The 23,252-nt window shown below is 45.2% G+C and overlaps 1 protein-coding gene across 1 annotated transcript; it reads right to left on the bottom strand.

Annotated features, from left to right (window-relative positions):
- Positions 1-836: 836 nt before the first annotated feature.
- On the bottom strand, positions 837-18,788 carry LOC139397792 (ephrin type-B receptor 3-like; the record flags this gene model as incomplete). Its single annotated transcript, XM_071144222.1, has 6 exons — positions 18,728-18,788; positions 11,069-11,774; positions 6,155-6,310; positions 4,540-4,875; positions 1,535-1,659; positions 837-999 (listed from the first exon to the last, which is right to left on the bottom strand). Coding segments are annotated over exons 1-6 (1,543 nt in total), but the record flags the coding sequence as incomplete, so codon positions are not given.
- Between the last annotated feature and the right edge of the window lie 4,464 nt (positions 18,789-23,252).

Here is a 23,252-nt window from a genome sequence, read left to right on the forward strand (position 1 = left end):
GTCCTTCTGGAAGGTTCTCCCATCTCCACAGAGGAACTCTGGCGCTCTGTCAGAGTGACCATCATTGGTCACCTCTCTGACCAAGACCCTTCTCCCCCGATTGCTCAGTTTGGTCGGGCAGCCAGCTCTAGGAAGAGTCTTGGTGGTTCCAAACTTCCATTTAAGAATGATGGAGACCACAGTGTTCTTGGGGATCATCGACGCTACAGACATTTTTTGGTACTCTTCCATAGATCTTTGCCTCAACACAATCCTGTCTCGGATCTCTACAGACAATTCCTTCGAACCCATTGCTTGTTTTTTTGCTCTGACATGCACTGTCAACTGTGAAAAAATACTTCTTTTCCACCATAATTTGCAAATAAATTCATTAAAAATCCTACAATGTGATTTTTTGGATTTTTTTCTCATTTTGTCTGTCATAGTTGAAGTGTACCTATGATGAAAATTACAGGCCTCTCTCATCTTTTTCAGTGGAAGAACTTGCACAATTGGTGGCTGACTAAATACTTTTTTGCCCCACTGTATATATATATATTTTTTATATACACTTCCAAACATTCTAAAAACTTGTTTTTGCATTGTCACTTTGGGCTATTGTGATGTCATTATGGGGTATTGTGATGTCATTATGGGGTATTGTGATGTCACTTTGGGGTACTGTGTGTAGATTGATGAGGGGAAAAGTTAATTTAATCAATTTTAGAAAAAGCTGTAATGTAACAAAATTGAGAAAAAGTCAAGGGGTCTGAATACTTTCTGAATGCACAGTATTCAATGCTGGTGACAAACCCCAATGTCCCCTCTGGGGATCAATAAAGTTAACTCAAACATACTTTGCAGGTTGGTGCTGAAGTCGGCGGGGCTGCTGTAGCGACCGTACCCGGCCACCGTGCGGGCCCGGACCTGGACCACGTATGGCGTGCCGGCCTTCAGCCCCTCGATGCGGGCAGAACTCCTTTGTGCGGTCATGGTGTGGGCAATAGCTTCTCCCTGGTCCTGCCAAAACCAAACGCACACGGAACGGTTTAGAAATGCATCAGAAAACAAACTACATCCCCTCATTCATCATTATCACCCGTATTCATCGCCTTCCCCCACACCCCACTGTGTGGTGCATGCCGCGTCCAACAAATCTTCCCGAACAGACGGAGAACGGCAGCACGAGGTATGAGAGAGCTTTCAATCATCAGGATTGAACAAACAGAGATACGCTGAGAGACTTTGTTCTCTCCTCAGGTAGGCCAATCCACATGGACACCCCCCCCCCCCCCCTTGTGTAGGTTATGGAAGTAGTCAGAAACATTTCAACTTTATAAAAGGAGGTCGGGGGGTGAATAGAAAGAAATTAGGAGGATATTGGGAGGGGAACGAAAGAAGGAAAGAAAGAAAGACAGAAAGACAGAGGGACACGATTAAGGCTTTTGTCAGAACGGTTGTTATCGAGGTGAATGGGGTGATATTACTTATGCAAAAATAAGACTTGTGAAATAGGATGTGGAAATAAGAAGTGTTGACTTGTGTTGTTGCTTACCTTCTCATGGTACTTAATCTCATAATCCAGAATGATCCCGTTGGGTTTTTCAGGGGGCAGCCAGGAAAGACTCATGGTGCTAGCTGTGGCCCCCATCAGGTGAACTGTAGGTACTGCAGATGGAGCTGTGAGAGCGGGGCACAGGGAAGACAAAATGGATGTTAATTCACTGCTAGTATCCACCTCTTCTCCTCCGGGTATCCACCTCTTCTCCTCTGGGTATCCACCTATTCTCCTCCTGGTATCCACCTCTTCTCCTCTGGGTATCCACCTCTTCTCCTCTGGGTATCCACCTCTTCTCCTCTGGGTATCCACCTCTTCTCCTCCTGGTATCCACCTCTTCTCCTCCGGGTATCCACCTCATCTCCTCTAGTTATCCACCTCTTCTCCTCTGGGTATCCACCTCTTCTCCTCCTGGTATCCACCTCTTCTCCTCTGGGTATCCACCTCTTCTCCTCTGGATATCCACCTCTTCTCCTCCGGGTATCCACCTCTTCTCCTCTGGGTATCCACCTCTTCTCCTCCGGGTATCCACCTCATCTCCTCTAGTTATCCACCTCTTCTCCTCTGGGTATCCACCTCATCTCCTCTGGGTATCCACCTCTTCTCCTCATGGTATCCACCTCTTCTCCTCTGGGTATCCACCTCTTCTCCTCTGGGTATCCACCTCTTCTCCTCTGGGTATCCACCTCTTCCTTCCATTCCTTCCTGTATCATTGCACCCCCCAACACACACACTCTCTGTTTCTCCCTCTTTCCCACCAACCCTTTTTGTTGAAAGGTTTCTAATCCCTTAGTTCGGTACTTTGATCCTTTCTTCCTCTTGTCTTTGTCACCCCCACCACCACAGACCTCTCCCCCTCTCTTCCCCCCCGTCTCGCTCTCTCCTCCCTCTCCCCCTCTCTCTCATTCCCCCCTTCTCTCTCTCTCTCTCTCTCTCTCTCTCTCTCTCTCTCTCTCTCTCTCTCTCCTCCTCTTTCTTCCCAAGCCCAAAACCCCATCCCCACGTAGTAGCCTACCACCAGCCACCCATCACTCCCTGAAAAACTCCAACCTCTCCCCACAGACAATACTCCCTGGGCAGATTCCCCGGTCACTCTAGCCTGAGGATTAAGGGGCCTAGGGGCCTCCTCCTGGCCAAGACACTGGGGAGTAATTGGTAACCATGGCGGGCTGAGCCCCCCACACTAACCTGTAACCATGGTGGGCTGGGCCCCCCACACTAACCTGTAACCATGGTGGGCTGAGCCCCACACTAACCTGTAACCATGGTGGGCTGAGCCCCACACTAACCTGTAACCATGGTGGGCTGAGCCCCACACTAACCTGTAACCATGGTGGGCTGAGCCCCACACTAACCTGTAACCATGGGGTTGCCTTACAACCTGGAATTAAAATGGATTTTGGGGGGGGTTTGAATCTATTGATTTACACAACATGACTACCACTTTGAAGAAGCTAAATATGTTTTATTTAGAATAAAAAACAGAAAACTTGAGCGTGCATAACTATACATCCTCCCAAAATCAATACTTTGTAGAGCCACCTTTTGCAGCAATTACAGCTGCAAGTCTCTTGGGGTATATCTCTATTAGCTTGGCACATCTAACCACTGGGATTTTTGGCCATTCTTCAAGGCAAAATTGCTCCAGCTCCTTCAAGTTGGATGGGTTCTGCTGGTGTACAGCAAACTTTAAGTCATACCACAGATTCTCAATTGGATTGAGGTCTGGGCTTTGACTAGGCCATTCCAAGATATGTAAATGTTTCCCCTTAAACCACTTGAGTGTTGCTTTAGCAGTATGCTTAGGGTCATTGTCCTGCTGGAAGGGGAACCTTTGCCCCAGTCTCAAATTTCTGGAAGACTGAAACAGCTTTCCCTCAGGAATTTCCCTGTATTTAGTGCCATCCATCATTCCTTCAATTCTGACCAGTTTCCCAGTCCCTGCCGATGAAAAACATCCCCATAGCATGATGCTACCACCTCCATGCTTCTGGGGGTGGTGTTCTCCGGGTGATGTGAGGTGTTGGGTTTGCTCCAGACAAAGCTTTTTCCTTGATGGCAAAAAAGCTACATTTGTGTCTCATCTGACCAGAGTACCTTCTTCCATATGTTTGGGGAGTCTCCCACATGCCTTTTGGCAAAAACTAAACGTGTTTGCTTATGTTTTTGTTTAACCAATGGCTTTTTTCTGGCCACTCTTCTGTAAAGCCCAGCTCTGTGGAGTGTACGGGTTAAAGTGGTCCTATGGACAGATACTCCAATCTCCGCTGTGGAGCTTTGCAGCTCCTTCAGGGTTATCTTTGGTCTCTTTGTTGCCTCTCTGATTAAAGCCCTCCTTGCCTGGTCCATGAGTTTTGTTGGGCGTCCCTCTCTTGGCAGGTTTGTTGTGATGCCATATTCTTTCCATATTTTGTTTGGGATGTTCAAAGTTTCGGATATGTTTTTATCACGCAACCATGATCTGTACTTCTCCACAAAGTTGTGGAGTCCTACAGTCCTACAGTCTTTGGTCTTCATAATGCCGCTTAATTGGTGGTGCCCCTTGCTTAGTGGTGTTGCAGACTCTGGGGACTTTCAGAGGGAGGGACTGTAGATATCATAACAAACATCTACTTTTACCTGCATTGCTGCTGAAAAATACTAATACTACTATTTCCTTTTATCTTGTTTGTTGTGTACTAAATATTCCAGCTTTTATTTTCGTAGGTTTTTTTTCTTAGTTTTTATCCTGTGCAGCACCATTGTGTTTCCATGTCTGAAATTTGATTTGATTTGATTTGACGCAACCACCATCTTAACCAATTATATCGTAAAAGTGCATCACTGATTGTAGCACAGTGCCGTTGTGCCCTTGAGAAAGGCACTTTCCACCGCTAATTCATCCTTGGGGTTGTTTCTCTGTGGCTGACCTTGTTCTCTTTCTGTGCATCTTTTGGTTTGTTTCACAATACAACAATAAAAGGTATATTCGATTCAATACAACGGTCAGGCTTCTACATACCGGCTTGGTTGGTGGTGATGTTGACGGCGGAGAACTGCGGCGTGTACGGGTTCTTATTCGACACGCCGTTGACGGCCTGGATCTCGAAGCTGTACTGGGTGTGGGCCTGCAGGTTTCGGACCGCCACGCGCCGCTGCGTCAGGCCCAGGTGGCGCGGCGAGATGTCTACATTGTCGTCGCAGCGCGAGCACATGCCGCGCTCGGGCAGGCACTTCTTGCAGATGACGTTGTAGAAGATGTCGTCGCGACCACCCGAGTCACGAGGCTCGCTCCACTCCAAGACCAGGTAGGTCTCGTTGACGTTGGAGATGACATTGCGCGGGGCCGAGGGAACGGCTGTGGGAGGAACAAAAGACAAAAAAGATATATTTTTTTAAATGTAAAAATACTTTGTCAGAGTACTTTGTACTATTGTCAAGACAAAATTATTGCCAAAGCATCAATGTTGAACATTTCCACCAGGACATCAAATATAACAAGGATTAGAATGTAATATATTCTATTTCATTAGGACTTTGATGCTAGGGGTGCCAGAGGAGGTGAGTCCTCTTCTCTCTGCTTGGAAAAAGCTCAAAATAAACGGACTTTACAGTTCTTTCTGCGAGGAGGAGAGCGTGTGAGAGGGTGTTCGTGTGCGTGCACGTGCATGCCAGCTTGTGCACGTGCACGCATATTTGTGCTGTGTGGAAACAGCTAAGGGGGATGAGAGAGACTATTGGCAGCAGAGAAGCAATTCTTATCCAATTATTGGCAGCACTTTGGGGTACGAACAGCTAGGGAGCCATATCTCTGGCAGCACTTTGGGAGAGAATCACCACCAGTGAAAGGATTAGTCTCTGTGTGTGTGTGTGTGTGTGTGTGTGTGTGTGTGTGTGTGTGTGTGTGTGTGTGTGTGTGTGTGTGTGTGTGTGTGTGTGTGTGTGTGTGTGTGTGCGTGTGTGTGTGTGTGTGCGTGCGTGTGTGTGTGCATGGTCTCCATGTACTTACTGTAACTAAGACACATCCACTAGATAAGTTCCTCCACTCTGCCAGAGCGAGGTAGCGGCTGTACGGACGTATAGGCAGCGATAACGTCAGGCTAAAGGTTGTTAGGACTGTTGTTGTACATGTAGCAATGTGGGAATGTTGTCAGAACCTTCAGAGAGGAGCGATACAGGTGCTGTGGGGAGGCCATCGTTCAGAGAGAAACGACTCGTTTCTAACTCAACGAGTTGCAAAATGGCCCGCTTTCTGGTGCAATGACTGTAAGTCTATGGGTATATGCTAGCATCATGCTAACTGTTGCAATGACTGTAAGTCTATGGGTATATGCTAGCATCCTGCTAACTGGTGCAATGACTGTAAGTCTATGGGTATATGCTAGCATCCTGCTAACTGGTGCAACGACTGTAAGTCTATGGGTATATGCTAGCATCATGCTAACTGTTGCAATGACTGTAAGTCTATGGGTATATGCTAGCATCCTGCTAACTGGTGCAACGACTGTAAGTCTATGGGTATATGCTAGCATCCTGCTAACTGGTGCAACGACTGTAAGTCTATGGGTATATGCTAGCATCCTGCTAACTGGTGCAACGACTGTAAGTCTATGGGTATATGCTGGCATGCCACTTACTGGTGCAGGCGTTGTCTGGTGAGTCTGTGTCTGAGCGGTAGAAGCCGTTTCTACAGGAGCATACGTTGGCTGCGCCAGAGCTGGTACGGCTGTTGGGTGGGCAGGGTGTGCAGAAACCCTCGCCCTGCTTGGATTTGAACGTGCCCGGGCTGCAAGCTGAGAGAGAGAGAGAGAGCGAGAGAGAGAGAGAGAGAGAGAGAGAGAGAGAGAGAGAGAGAGAGAGAGAAAGAGAGATTGAACAGAGAGAGACAGAGAGAGAGAGAGAGAGAGAGAGAGAGAGATTGAACAGAGAGAGAGAGAGAGAGAGAGAGAGAGAGAGAGAGAGAGAGAGAGAACAGAGTGAGTCCAATAGCCAGTGAAAGTACACAGATAAAGTGGACTGGGTTAACACAGCTCAATGAAAACACTTTTCCATCTTTAGCTTTTTACTGAATGTCGTTGAATGTTGATGTTGTTGTTGTTTTTGTTGTGTGTGCGTGTGTGTGTGTGTGTGTGTGTCTGTGTGTGTGTGAACAGTATGTCCGTGTGTTATCATGGCACTCTCTCTGAGCCTTCCCTCATAACGGACAGCTCTCACTGGTGCTGGTTTTGTGTTAGTTTTCCCCCTGGAGAGCACCGCCAACGGTGTAGAAAGACGGTGGTTTTAACCAGCATGCACACGCTGTCATCCCAAATTACTAGCACACCGCTCAGAGGAAAACACACAAGCTTGCGTGAAGCTTCATCTGAACTCCTTAATGCACTCACACACCGACACACACACACAGAAACACACACTCACACACACACTGACAAACACACACACACACTGACACACACACACACTGACACACACACACACACACTGACAAACACACACACACACACACACACACACACACACACACACACACACAAACACACACACACACACACTGACAAACACACACACACACTGACACACACACACACACTGACACACACACACACACTGACAAACACAAACACACACACACACACACACACACACTGACAAACACACACACACACACACACTGACAAACACACACACACACACACACACACACACACACACACACACACACACACACACACTGACACACACACACTGACACACACTGACAAACACACACACGCACGCACTCACACACCGACACACACACACACACTGACAAACACACACACTGACACACACACACACTGTCACACAAAGACACAAACACACACACACACACACACTTCCTTGCCACTTGGGAACAACCTTTACTTCCCAGTAACATGCCAATAGTCGGCCTTTTTCTAATTCATCCAGTTTACTGCACCACTAATGGATAATAGATCAGTGGATGCGGGTGGGAGGAGCTATAGGAGGACGGGCTCATTGTAACGTCTAGAATGGAATGAATGAAACCCGTTCTCCTATAGCTCCTGCCACCAGCCTCCTCTGGTATAGATTTAATGTGTTCTCAATGCTACCCGGAGGCACATTGTTTCTCTGATGGAAAGTGTCATAACATTGTCAATCGGTGCCCTTTGTAGACTCCCTATCCAAGTTTATAACTCTGGTGATGAGTTAGGAGGCAGCACGCAGCACAGGAAAGGTGATGAGTTAGGAGGCGGCACAGGAAAGGTGATGAGTCAGGAGGCAGCACGCAGCACAGGAAAGGTGATGAGTTAGGAGGCAGCACAGGAAAGGTGATGAGTCAGGAGGCAGCACGCCGCACAGGAAAGCACGGCGCAGGCAACAGGAGGCTCTATCTTTCTATATCTCACTAAACTGTCCTGTTAATTAAAGGATGAATGGAGCCATCTTGGTGCATTAATGAAAAAAAAAAGGGAGAGGAAGGTGAGAGAGCAAATGTTGATTAGCCATGATCCGCCAGCTCACTCGTCAGTGTCAAGGTTGTTTTGGTTCAACATCTTCCGTGTTGCTACTCGTTATGTTTGCTTCCTGTTGAAAGTATCATTTGGAAACTGGTGGAAATGAGGTCAATGATAGCATTGTGGGACTGGTTCTTGTCACGATCATCACCGTTGCCCTCTGTGTGAAGGTTAAATATTGGTGCATAAGCTGCATTAGCCTGCTGATCCCTGTTCATTATCACTGAGTGTGTTTGTTTTTCAATCATTAATCACCCAAAGCAATGGCTACCAGAGTAACAGGAAGCGACAGCATTTTTTCCCCCCTAACACCACCAGTCAAGATATGAACGTGCTAGCAGCATGCTAGTTGTGCTATGTGTGTTGGTTGTTTTTCATGTTCATTATGAATTATCGTGTTTGAAGGGCACTAACCTAGCTAAGGGGGTGTGTGGGGGGGGGGGGGGGGGGGGAGTCAGATAAGATGCTCGTCCTGCAAGATTGTTTTTTGCAGATCTCTCTCTCTCTCTCTCTCTCTCTCTCTCTCTCTCTCTCAATTCAATTCAATGAGCTTTATTGGCATGGGGGGGGGGGGTCAGATAAGATGCTCGTCCTGCAAGATTGTTTTTTGCAGATCTCTCTCTCTCTCTCTCTCTCTCTCTCTCTCTCTCTCTCTCTCTCTCTCTCTCTCTCTCTCTCAATTCAATTCAATGAGCTTTATTGGCATTAGAAACATATGTTTACATTGCCAAAGAAAGTGAAGTAGATAATATAAAAAATAAAATAAACAGTAAACATTGCACTCACAGAAGTCCCAAAAGAATAAAGAGATTAGAAATGTCATATTATATATATATATATATATATACTTTGTTGTAGCGATGTGCAAATGGTTAAAGTACAAAAGAGAAAATAAATATGCAAAAATATGGGTTGTATTTACAAAGATGTTTGTTCTTCACTGGTTGACCTTTTCTCTCTCTCTGTCTCTCTCTCTGTCTATCTCTTTTTCTCTCGCTCTCATTCCATCTCTCTTTGTCTCTCTTGCTCTCTCTCTCTCTTTCTCTCTCTCTCTCTCCCTCCCTCTCTCTCTCTCTCTCTCTCTGTCTCTCTCTCTCGCTCTCCCTCCCTCTCTCTTTCTCTCTCTCTTCGTCTCGCTCTCTCTGTCTATCTCTTTTTCTCTCGCTCTCATTCCATCTCTCTTTGTCTCTCTTGCTCTCTCTCTCTCTTCCTCTCTCTCTCTCTCTCTACCTGTCTGTCTCTCTCTTTTTCTCTCGCCCTCTCCCTCTCCCTCTCTCACTCACTCTCTCTCCCTCTCTTTTTGCCTCCTCTCTCTCTCCCGTACTATCTTCGTCTCTGTCTCTTACCCTCTCATGCTGAGCATAGGGCTCAATGACCTTTAGACTAGGAGAGAAAGTGGGAATACAACAATAATACAAGAGGGAGAGGACAAGGAGAGAGAGAGATGTGCAGGTAGACATACACAGAAAGTCAGAGAGAAAGAGAGTGCGAGGGAGGGAGAGAGAGTGGGAGATGTACAGGTAGACATACACAGACAGTCAGAGAGAGAGAGAGGGAGAAAGAGAGAGAGACACAGAGAAAGAGATAGAAAGAGAGAGAGGAAGAGATGTACAGGTCGACAAACAGAGAAAGTCAGACAGGGAGAGGGAGAAAGAGAGACAGAAAGAGAGAGAGACAGAAATAGAGAGAGACAGAAAGAGAGAGAGAGGGAAAGAGAGAGAGACAGAAAGAGAGAGAGAGAGCGCGAGAGAGAAAGGGAGAGTTAGAGCAATAGACAGATAAATAGTAAATAGGGAAAAAGAGAGAGACAACAGGGAGATTTATCCACTGTGGTTTCCAGTGAACATGATTAGAGAGCATTTTATCAGGCCCAGTCGCCAGGGATTTGCCCTTGAGCTGCCAGAGGCAAACAAATGAGTTTTTAACCACGCACCGGCCAATAGATTTACTGTGCCCACTCGCACACCCTTTAAAAGGTGGGCACACATTCAATGCCATGCACTGTAGGGAGCTGGCGACATGAAGAACACTCCTGTTTCTCTCAACGTATTTTCTTCTTAAACTTCCAGATCATTCCTAAGCTACACGCTCTTCCTTTCTGTTTATCTCTCTCCTGAATCTACTTCACTGTCTGCAGGGTGTCGTGATGTAAAGGCCTGACACACGCATGCGCGTACACGTACAAACACACACACACACCCCGCATCACAATCAGCCGTGCAAATCGATAACTCTGACATCGGCCTGCCTCTCATCTCCCCTGTTCTCCATTTGACACATGACCCCCCCAGTCTAACGTTCCACTACCCCCTAGGTCTAACGTTCCACTACCCCCAGTCTAACGTTCCACTACCCCCCCAGTCTAATGTTCCACTACCCCCCAGTCTAACGTTCCACTACCCCCTAGGTCTAACGTTCCACTACCCCCAGTCTAATGTTCCACTACCCCCAGTCTAATGTTCCACTACCCCCAGTCTAACATTCCACTACCCCCAGTCTAACGTTCCACTTCCCCCCAGGCTAACGTTCCACTACCCCCAGTCTAACGTTCCACTACCCCCCCAGTCTAATGTTCCACTACCCCCAGTCTAACGTTCCACTACCCCCCACCTCTTTTCCCCTCCCTCCCTCCTCCCCTCCACTCTCTGTCCCCTGCACTCCATCTGAGCCGCGGGCCTGCTGTTTTAATTCATCTTGGTGTGAACCTCTGTGAACCTGTTCTGTTCTCTATCAGACCTCACTCTCCTAGATCTGTCCAGCTTTGCTCAGGTGTCATATAGGTTACTGACAACACGTTTATTTATGAATCTACTCCTGGGTACAATCGAAGTCAGGGGAGGTAGATGCTCAATTGAGAGAGTGCCACTGACTATATGATCAGTTTTTTTTTATGCATTGTTGGTTTCTTTGTTTCAAAATCAGTAAGGCTGAATTTATTCGACATTTTGAAACAAAATGGCTGACGCCCAAGGGGACACACAAAGCATTGGGTGATTACCCCAAAAAATGGCCACCCCAAAAAATAAAACTCACCCTGACATTGAGTGTCCTTGATGTCACACTCACCCTGACACTGGGTGTCCTTCATGGCGGGCTCGAACCCGGACGCGCAGGTGCACGATCCCACGGGAACCATCCATTCGCCATCCCCATTGCAGTACAGCTTGAGAGGCACGGACACCTCAAGTGCGTTGGGAACACATGTTCCGGGCGCGATGACCAACGACGTGGCCTCTGCCCCCGTGGCCGTCTCGGGGAACACGGCGAAGTTCGCGATGGTGGTCGAACACTTCTTATAGAAGACCCGGACAGAAATCAACGACATACAAGCCCCCAGATCTTGGAATGCCAGGTAAAAGCCAGTCTTGGAAAGAGGTCCGAAGCTCCTTACTTTTGTGTTCACCCTTCCCGACTCCAACATGGAGAAACTCTCATCGGGTGCGATGGTGTCCACCTTCACATAGGGATTTTCCATCCAGAATGGACTTGTCTCCGTGGCCGAGTCTGAGTCAGACTCGTAGTAGAAGAGGTTAAAGGTCTCCTTGCAGGAGCCGGGGATGTTGGGGATGCTGTTGCAGTCGCGCACAGTGAACTTCATCTCCACGTAGACTCTGAGGACATCTTTGCGTGGGATGAAGTCACTGCGTAGCCAGTTGTTCTGGTTGGCCTCGCGCACGTTGCACACCTGGTACGTCCGGATGGGGTTCATGGCGTCATCGTAGCCACTCACCTCCTCCCACTGTGGGTGGAGAAAGAGGGAGGGAGGGAGGGAGGGAGGGAGGGAGGGAGGGAGGGAGGGAGGGAGGGAGGGAGGGAGGGAGGGAGGGAGGGAGGGAGGGAGGGTGAGAGAAAGATAGATATTAGTGTTATGGTCAAACAAAGGTCAAATGTCCTATACTGTATGCATTCCTGAACACATTGGCAGAACACTCTCCTTCACACACGCACACACACTCTCTCTCACACACACTCTCTCACACACACACTCACACAATCTCCCATTCTCTCACACACACTCATACACTCTCTCTCTCACACACACACACAGACAGACAGACAGACAGACAGACAGACAGACAGACAGACAGACTGGTCTGTTCTGGTCTCAGAGTCCAATAACACAACTAGAAGAGAGAAATGAGGTGAATTGGTACCATTAGAAACAGACAGATGAAAGAAACGATAAGTCGCATGTTATTTTCAACTACTTTCCGGTCTGCGTATTTAGGTGGAGTGCTGTTTCCAGCCGTGCCACGGCCTTTCATCTCTGGTGACTCAGCGATGAGTCAGGAAAACAAAAGGGACAGCGAATTCATCACAATTATGATGGAGTGTCAGCCCGGCGCTTCCCAAAAAACCGAACAGCCCTGTTGTATACCTCATTCTCCGGGTTCCGAATAGTCACCACCTCACAAGTAATTACGTTTCAATGACGTTTCAATGACGTTTCAATTACGTTTTAATGACGTTTCAATTATGTTTCAATTACGTTTTAATGACGTTTCAATGACGTTTCAATGACGTTTCAATTACGTTTTAATGACGTTTCAATTATGTTTCAATTCTGTTTTACTGACGTTTCAATGACGTTTCAATGACGTTTTAATGACGTTTCAATGACGTTTCAATTACGTTTTAATTACGTTTCAATTACGTTTCAATGACGTTTTAATGATGTTTCAATGACGTTTCAATTACGTTTTAATTACGTTTCAATTACGTTTCAATGACGTTTCAATGACGTTTCAATTATGTTTTAATTACGTTTCAATGACGTTTCAATGTTTCAATTACGTTTTAATGATGTTTCAATGACGTTTCAATTACGTTTTAATGACGTTTCAATGACGTTTCAATGACGTTTTAATTACGTTTTAAGGACGTTTTAATGGCGTTTCAATGACGTTTTAATTATGTTTCAATGACGTTTCAATTAATTTTTAATTACGTTTCAATGACGTTTCAATGACGTTTTAATGACGTTTCAATGACGTTTTAATTACGTTTCAATGACGTTTCAATTACGTTTTAATGACGTTTCAATGACGTTTCAATTACGTTTTAATTACGTTTCAATTACGTTTCAATGACGTTTCAATGACGTTTCAATTATGTTTTAATTACGTGTCAATGACGTTTCAATGTTTCAATTACGTTTTAATGATGTTTCAATGACGTTTCAATTACGTTTTAATGACGTTTCAATGACGTTTCTATGACGTTTTAATTACGTTTTAAGGACGTTTCAATGACGTTTCAATGACGTTTTAATTATGTTTCAATGACGTTTCAATTAATTTTTAATTACGTTTCAATGACGTTTCAATGACGTTTTAATTATGTTTCAATGACGTTTCAATTAATTTTTAATTACGTTTCAATGACGTTTTAATGACGTTTCAATGACGTTTTAATTACGTTTCAATTACGTTTCAATGACGTTTTAATTACGTTTCAATGACGTTTTAATTACGTTTCAATGACGTTTTAATGACGTTTCAATGACTTTCAATAATCGCATCTACCTCTACAGCCGGCAAAAAAGGTTACCATCATCTTTCTCTTTTCCTTCTTAATTATTTATCTCACAGCCCAAAGACATGAATTACCGAGGCAAAAGCTCTGATTACTGAGTAAATGAGACTGGGGTTGCAAATAGGCAAATGCTAAAAGTGTTATTTACAGAACAGCCATAACAGACGTGGTCTATTTTTAACTACTTTAACTTTAATGTGTTGCTCAATACATGGCTACACTCGACTGAGGATGTTTATGACCATTATGTCAATCGAAGCAAAACAACCCTTTCAAGTGGGGCCAAATGGGAAAACTGCAAAGAATGTCAACCGATACACTAGGCTTCCAACTAGACAACGCACCAACAACTCCGAAACAACCCATCCTGAGTCAAAAATGGACACAACAGCAGTAAACGCATGTCATTGGAACATGGACAAGAAGAGCCATGTTTGACCTCGGTCTTCAATTCTCCACCCTGTTCTGGGTCAATCGAGTTTACCACCGAAACTTTGACACTGCCCGAGATACAGAGAAAGTGAGAAAATAACACAGATTTGTTTTTTTTTCCCGAAAAGTTTTCTCTCTGAGGCTGAGGACTCTTAATTAGAGGCCTAATATGGATGTGGTGAAGACAGGCTATTAATCCAGCAGGACCCTGGAGTCCTAGGGAGAGAGGGGGGGGGGGGGCTTAGTTGAGGATAAACCACAGAGAAGGCTTTAATACTCAGGCTATCTGAGGGAACCGGCGGGGGGAATCGATAATCACCAGCCAGGTCAATGGGACGAGAGAAAGCATAAAGTGTCAATGGGTATTTAGTTCAGTGTAATAAATCACCCGAGTGTACAAAAGAGAGATTGTGTGTGTGTGTGTGTGTGGAGGTCAACCCCATGAGACCACACGTGCAGCACAAATACAGACACTTCTTGCCATCCTTGCTTACCAAACTTGAATGAATTAGGTAGGGCGTGTGAACAGCCAGGTCACCTGTGATTACAAGTCAGTATTTGACGTCCATCCATGTCTCAGGGACGTCGGGAGATGACGTGGAAACCGGCCACTAGGGGCAACAGTGAGCGCTGTTACTATCAAGTAGGTTTAGATTTTGCTAGGCCGTTGTGGGATGGGATATGCATCTCATTCCATAGGCTTGCAAGATCGAATCCATCGATAGAAAGTCCAAACCTTAAACTTAACGTTAACCATTCAGATTTAATGCCTAACCTTAAGATTTCAGAGTCAATAACTAAACTGAAACCTAAACTTAAATCATTTGGAGTTAATGCCTAAACTAACACCTAAACTTAAATCATTTGGAGTCAATACCTAAACGTAAACCTAACCTTAAGATTTCAGAGTCAATACCTAAACTAAAACCTAAACTTAAAAAATTTGGAGTTAATGCCTAAACTAAATCTATACTTAAATAATTTGGAGTTACTGCCTAAACTAAATCTAAATTTAAATAATTTGGAGTTAATGCCTAAACTAAATCTATACTTAAATAATTTGGAGTTAATACCTAAACTAAATCTAAATTTAAAAAATTTGGAGTTAATGCCTAAAATAAATCTATACTTAAATACTTTGGAGTTAATGCCTAAACTAAATCTAAATTTAAATAATTTGGAGTTAATGCCAAAAATTAAATCTAAACTGAAATAATTTGGAGAAAAATGCCTAAACTTAAACCTTTGAAATAGGAGGTCTTCAAAATCTCTCGAAATGTGACATTTGAGAAACATGGATGAACGTCTAACTCTGACGTGAGACTGTGAGAGCGAGTTGCTGTGTGAAAAAGGGTCAAGTTCTTCGGCATCGATTTTGGACTAAATTAATAATAATAATAATGTAGTTATGGCTTTTACAAGTCAACTCTGTGGTAACTTGAAAAGGAATGACAACATACGTTTCAATATTAATTTCCTTTGTTTCTAAACTAAGAAATAAAATGTGCACAGCCATGTACAAACGATAGGCCAACTCAACATGGGGCTTCCGAGTGGCGCAGTGGTCTAAGGCACTGAATCTTAGTGCATGAAGGCATCACTACATATACACTGGTTTGAATCCAAGCTGGTATCACAACCGGCCGTGATTGTGAGTCCCATTGGGCAGCACATAGTTGGTCCAGCATCGTCCGGGTTTGGTCAGGGGGGGAGGCCGTCATTGTAAATAAGAATGTGTTCTTAACTGACTTGCCTAGTTAAATAAAGGTTAGATAGAAACAGAAATAAACCCCAAAAATACTCATATGTATAGTTATAATGCTATACTGCGGTACAATGCATTTTCAGTAGGACTTAGTGATATAGTGTCCACACTAGAAAAAAGTCAAAGGCTCTAGATGTTACTTTCAGATTCACTGGGACATTGGTGCCGCAGGGACAAAGTATGTGAGGGTTTGACTTAAGACCTAAACCTAGCTCCAGACCTGCATACCAACCAAGGCAGGTAGTCTAGGATTAGATATACATTTATTTTTGTACCTTTATTTAACTAGGCAAGTCAACTAAGAACAAATTCTTATTTTTAATGACGGCCTAGGAACAGTGAGCCTGTTCATGGGCAGAACGACAGATTTGTTGTACCTTGTCAGCTCCGGGGAGTTTGAACTTGCAACCTTCTGGTTACTAGTCCAACTCTCTAACCACTAGGCTACCCTGCCGCCCAACCATTCTGGTTGGCACACTAGTATCCTCAAAGCTTAGGTTTTTAGAAAAGTTAGCATGATGTGCCTAGCATTTACTAGTCTGTAGGCTCACAGTTTGCTAACAGAACCATGCTAACAAAAGTCATTAGATATGTGAGCTCGAGTGAATACAACAGGCTACATGCTAAAGGCTACAAGCTACATAAAGGCTACATGCTAAAGGCTACAAGCTACATAAATGCTACATGCTATAGACTACATGCTAAAGGCTATGAGCTAAATAAGGGCTACATGCTATAGGCTACAGGCTAGGCATCCTGGTCGCTAGCTACACCATGTTATCTGTGTCTGGGAATCTCCCTGGAGACATACTGAGCCCAGTAAAAGCCATTAACCCCTCTAGAGCTTGGAATTCCCCCTCCATCTGTTTGGGGAGAAACGGCACACAGCACACACACACATGCACACACACATGCAAACACACACACACATGCACACACACAACACACACACACACACATGCACACACATGCACACACACAACACACACACACAATGGTCACTTCACACTGCAGCACACACATGCACACGCAAACAAAGGTCAACTTGGATTTGTGTCAGGTCAATGCAACACCACGTTGAGTCCTACTGGTGTGTCTCTGTCAGGTCAAACCATCACGTTGTGTCCTACTGGTGTGTCTCTGTCAGGTCAAACCACCACCACGTTGTGTCCTACTGGTGTGTCTCTGTCAGGTCAAACCACCACGTTGAGTCCTACTGGTGTGTCTGCCTCTAGACCCTCTAAGCCTGTTATATCATGTGGAGAGAAGATGCTGCTCAGTCTGTTTTACTCTCCCTCCCTCCACACACGCACACACGGACACACACACAGACAGCTCCGCTACAGACAAATGTAGAAGACAGGAAGAGGGGGCCTCCATGCACAGGGAGAGAAAGACAGACAATGACTCAGATTCGGACTCGTTGCTTCCCTCCCTTTCTCCTTCTCTCCATCTCTCCGTTTTCTCTCTCTCTCTCTCTCTCTCTCTCCCTCTCCCTCTCCTCTCTCTCTCTCTCTCTCTCCCTCTCCCTCTCTCTCTCTCTCTCTCTCTCTCTCTCTCTCTCTCTCCCTCTCTCTCTCTCTCTCTCTCTCTCTCTCTCTCTCTCTCTCTCTCTCTCTCTCTCTCTCTCTATCCTTCTCTCTCTCTCCTCTCTCCCTCTCTTCCTCTCTCCCTCTCTCTCTCTCTCTCTCTCTCTCTCTCATCTCTGTCTCAGAAATAAGTGCATTCCACTGCTGCACATTACCATCCGAAATAATAACCATCTGCCACAATTGCACTGCGATAAATAAATGTGGGCGTGCGTCGTAAATAAATAAAAATACAAAAGAAAAGGGAGTCCTGCCGAGCGAGACAGCAGGGGGCAAAAAGAAGACAAAAAGAGAGAGAAGAAGAATGAGACAACCACCGTCTGTCTGGAGGAGAGGAGGAGAATATATCAACAACACAATCATCCAACCCTCTGTTATTAGACAGGTAGGTGGAGAGGAGGAGGATGTTTCTACCATCCTGCCTCGGACTGGTGGGGGGTTTTACGAAGAGGTGGTGGGGAGCGGGGGAGAGGGAGGTCTGGACAGAGGAGATGGGGGGAGGGGGTGAGAGGGAGGTCTGGACAGAGGAGATGGGGGGAGGGGGTTAGAGCGAGGTCTGGACAAGGGAGATGGGGGAGGGTGAGAGGGAGGTCTGGACAGAGGAGATGGGGGGAGGGGGGAGAGGGAGGTCTGGACAGAGGAGATGGGGGAGGGGGTGAGAGCGAGGTCTGGACAGAGGAGATGGGGGAGGGGGTGAGAGCGAGGTCTGGACAGAGGAGATGGGGGTAGGGGGTGAGAGGGAGGTCTGGACAGAGGAGATCGGGGGGGGGGTGAGAGGGAGGTCTGGACAGAGGAGCTGGGGGTGGGGGTGAGAGCGAGGTCTGGACAGAGGAGATGGGGGAGGGGTGAGAGGGAGGTCTAGACTAAAAGATGAGGGAAGGGGTAAGAGTGAGGACTGAATGAGGAGATGGGGGAGGGGGTGAGAGGGAGGTCTGAACGAGGAGATGGGGAAGGGGTAAGAGGGAGGTCTGGACAGAGGAGATGGGGAAGGGGTAAGAGGGAGGTCTAGACAGAGGAGATGGGGAAGGGGTAAGAGGGAGGTCTGAATGAGGAGATGGGGGAGGGGGTGAGAGGGAAGTCTGAACGAGGAGATGGGGGAGGGGGTGAGAGGGAGGTCTGAACGAGGAGATGGGGAGGGGGTGAGAGGGAGGTCTGAACGAGGAGATGGGGGAGGGGGTGAGAGGGAGGTCTGGACAGAGGAGATGGGGAAGAGGGGGTGAGAGGGGGGTCTGGACGAAGAGATGGGTGTAGTTGGGGGAGGGAGTATGGAGGTCAGGAGTCCACACAAAGGTGAGGGGTTTGTGCTTTTCGATGTGAAACACAAAGAGGCACACACATGTGCAATCGAACACACACACTCCGACAACTTACCCCAGTTTCAGGGTGAGCGGTCCAGGCTAGCTCAGTTGTGGCCCACTTGGTGTCCATTAATGTTTCTGAAATCAGACGAAAAGAGAGAAACGTTTTAACCAAAGAGGAACCCGACACAGACAAAGATAATAAAACCCTGAACAGTTACCAAGATAACGGGAGATCATAAAAACGGACCAGTTCCTTCTGAAGTATTCTACCATAATGAATAGGAGCATTGACGTTTCCCCAGCGGACCACAGCATGCTCAACCCAACCCAGGGAGATGACGTAAGACAGTCACTACTCAGTAAACTGCGAAATTTAAATAATTTAGCTGAGAAAGAAATACAAAATGTTGCATAACAACAATCAGTTAGCGTGAAACGGCTGTGAAGGAACAAGACAATCTCCTAAGTGGGTAATCCGGGAGGTGTTGTGGATGGTTGTTATATATATATTCTCGTCTTACTCATTTGATTTAATTACAGGGCTAAGAGGGAAAAAAATGTGAGTATCACTGAGAGACTATTATGTGATTGTGGACACACACACACACACACACACACACACACACACACACACACACACACACACACACACACACACACACACACACACACACACACACACACACACACGCTGAGGTAAGGAGTTGTAAACCTTAAGAGGATATATAACCTGAACAGAATGCATTGTTGGTTTAAGGGCTTGTAAGTAAAGCATTTCACTGTAAGGTCTACTACACCTGTTGTATTCAGCATTTCACTGTAAGGTCTACTACACCTGTTGTATTCAGCATTTCACTGTGAGGTCTGTTGTATTCAGCATTTCACTGTACGGTCTACACCTGTTTTATTCAGCATTTCACTGTAAGGTCTACTACACCTGTTGTATTCAGCACTGTAAGGTGACTACACCTCATGGGACTAATAACATTTGTTTTGATTTGCTTTTGGATAAGGGTGCCATAAACCCAGAGTAGCGCAAAATAAAATCTGTTCACCCAGAACAGAGGTCAATATACTTGAATTTCCTTTACTTTTTTTTTAAACCGAGGGGGGGGGGGGGAGAGAGAGAGAGATAGAGAGAGGGGGGGGGGCAGGAGAGAGAGAGAGAGGGGGGCAGGAGAGAGAGAGAGAGAGACATAGCGAGAGAGAGAGAGAGAGAGAGAAAGGGAGAGAGAGAGAGAGAGAGGAGAGAGAGAGAGAGAGAGAAGGATAGAGAGAGAAAGAGAGAGAGAAGAGAGAGAGAGAGAGAGAGAGAGAGAGAGAGAGAGAGAGGGAGAGAGAGAGAGAGAGAGAGAGAAGGAGAGAGAGAAAGAGAGAGAGACAGAGACAGAGAGAGAGACAGAGAGAGAGAGAGAGAGAGAGAGAGAGAGAGAGAGAGAGAGAGAGAGAGAGGGGGGGGGGGGGGAGAGAGAGAGAGAGAGAGACAGAGAGAGAGAGAGAGAGAGAGAGAGAGAGAGAGAGAGAGAGAGAGAGAGAGAGGGGGGGGGCAGGAGAGAGAGAGAGAGAGAGAGAGAGAGAGAGGGTGGGGGCAGGAGAGAGAGAGAGAGAGATAGGTGAAGGGAACACTATAAATGAACTATCTTACTACCTGGCACTTGGGAAACAGTATTTAGCAACTGTTATTATCCTACCACTCCGCTGTTCTACAAGACAGTAAAGACGATGGAACGGCGCGATGCCAAAAAGTGAACAAATGTTTGCGTGTTGGCTCACCCTCAAGCTTTGTCTTTGACTGGTAAAATAGCAAGACGTTCCTTTTTTTAATAAACCTTCCTTTTCGCGAGGTGTTGGGGGGAAAAATATACAATATTATAAAATTTGCAAAAACACACATTTCTTTCCAGAGACAGGGATGCAGCTTAAGCCCCACCCTCTTCAACATATCTATCAACGAATTGGCGAGGGCACTACAACAGTCTGCAGCACCCGGCCTCACCCTACTAGAATCTGAAGTCATATATTTACTGTTTGCTGATGATCTGGTGCTTCTGTCCCCAACCAAGGAGGGCCTACAACAGCAACTAGATCTTCTGCACAGATTCTGTCAGACCTGGGCCCTGACAGTAAATCTCAGTAAGACCAAATAATGGTGTTCCAAAAAGGTCCAGTTGCCAGAACCACAAATACAAATTCCATCTAGACACTGTTGCCCTAGAGCAAACAAAAAACTATACATACCTCGGCTTAAACATCAGCGCCACAGGTAACTTACACAAAGCTGTGAACGATCTGAGAGACAAGGCAAGAAGGGCTTTCTATGCCATCAAAAGGAACATGAAATTCGACATATCAATTAGGATCTGGCTGAAAATACTTGAATTAGTTATTGAACCCATTGCCCTTTATGGTTGTGAGGGACAAACACCAAATTGAGACTCTGCATGCAGAATTCTGAAAAAATATCCTCCGTGTACAACGTAGAACACCAAATAATGCACGCAGAGCAGATTTAGGCCAATACCCACTAATTATCAAAATTCAGAAAAGAGACGTTAAATTCTACAACCACATAAAAGGAAGCGATTCCCAAACCTTCCATAACAAAGCCATCACCTACAGAGAGATTAACCTGGAGAAGAGTCCCCTAAGCAAGCTGGTCCTAGGGCTCTGTTCACAAACACAAACACACCCCACAGAGCCCCAGGACAGCAGCACAATTAGACCCAACCAAATCATGAGAAAACAAAAAGATAATTACTTAACACATTGGAAAGAATTTACCAAAAACAGAGCAAACTAGAATGGTATTTGGCCCTAAACAGAGAGTACACAATGGCAGAATACCTGACCACTGTGACTGACCCAAACTTAAGGAAAGCTTTGACTATGTACAGACTCAGTAAGCATAGCCTTGCTATTGAGAAAGGCCGCCGTAGGCAGACATGGCTCTCAAGAGAAGACAGGCTATGTGCTCACTGCCCACAAAATGAGGTGGAAACTGAGCTGCACTTCCTAACATCCTGCCAAATGTATGACCATATTAGAGACACATATTTCCCTCAGATTACACAGATCCACAAAGAATTAGAAAACATATCCAACTTTGATAAACTCCCATATCTACTGGGTGAAATACCACAGTGTGACATCACAGCAGCAAGATTTGTGACCTGTTGCCACGAGAAAAGGGCAACCAGTGAAGAACACACACCATTGTAAATACAACCCATATTTATGTTTATTTATTTTCCCTTTTGTACTTTAACCATTTGCACATCGTTACAACACTGTATATATACATCATGTGACATTTGACATGTCTTTATTCTTTTGGAACTTGTGTGAGTGAAATGTTTACTGTTCATTTTTTATTGTTTATTTCACTTTTGTTTATTGTCTATTTCACTTGCTTGCTAGTCACACTTGCAATGTAAATAAATGTTTCCCATGCCAATAAAACCCTTAAATTGAAATTGAATTGAATTTATGTTATGTTTCTCATCCTCTCCCTGTTCTCGCTCTCTCTGGCTCTCTTGACAGGACATTCGACATGAAAAAGGGACCTACAGAAAGTCTCATTTTTCCGACTGTGTCGAAACACTAATGCTGCCAAACACAGATATTCTCTCATCGTACCAAACACCTCTCACTGTGAGTAGCGTCTGCCAAAATGTTCCATTAATGTCACCCTGTTAGGTTTGAGTGACAATGACTGAGAGATAATGTCAGTGTGTACATGTTATGATGTCAGTATGTCATGATGTCATGATGTCAGTATGTCATGATGTTATTATGTCAGTATGTCATGATGTCATGATGTCAGTATGTACATGTTATGATGTCAGTGTGTACATGTTATGATGTCAGTATGTCATGATGTAAGTATGTCATGATGTTATGATGTCAGTATGTCATGATGTCATGATGTTATGATGTCAGTGTGTCATGATGTCAGGATGTCATGATGTTATGATGTCAGTATGTCATGATGTCAGTATGTCATGTCATGATGTCAGTATGTCATGATGTCAGTATGTCATGTCATGATGTCAGTATGTCATGATGTCAGTATGGCATGATGTCAGTATGTCATGTCATGATGTCAGTATGTCATGACGTCATGATGTCATGATGTCAGTATGTCATGATGTCAGGATGTCATGATGTCAGGATGTCATGATGTTATGATGTCAGTATGTCATGATGTCAGTATGTCATGATGTCATGACGTAAGGATGTCATGATGTTATGATGTCAGTATGTCATGTCATGATGTCAGTATGTCATGATGTCAGTATGTCATGATGTCAGTATGTCATGATGTCAGCAGGTCATGATGTCATGATGTCAGTATGTCATGATATCATAATGTCAGTATGTATGATGTCATGATGTCAGTATGTCATGATGTCAGTATGTCATGATGTCATGATGTCAGTATGTCATGATGTCAGTATTCCATGATGTCAGTATGTCATGATGTCAGCATTCCATGATGTCAGTATGTCATGATGTCAGTATGTCATGATGTCAGTGTGTCATGATGTTATGTCAGTATGTCATGATGTCATGATGTCAGTATGTCATGATGTCAG

Source organism: Oncorhynchus clarkii, unplaced genomic scaffold (assembly GCF_045791955.1).
Source record: "Oncorhynchus clarkii lewisi isolate Uvic-CL-2024 unplaced genomic scaffold, UVic_Ocla_1.0 unplaced_contig_3475_pilon_pilon, whole genome shotgun sequence".
In the NCBI taxonomy this organism is placed as follows: Eukaryota; Metazoa; Chordata; class Actinopteri; order Salmoniformes; family Salmonidae; genus Oncorhynchus; species Oncorhynchus clarkii.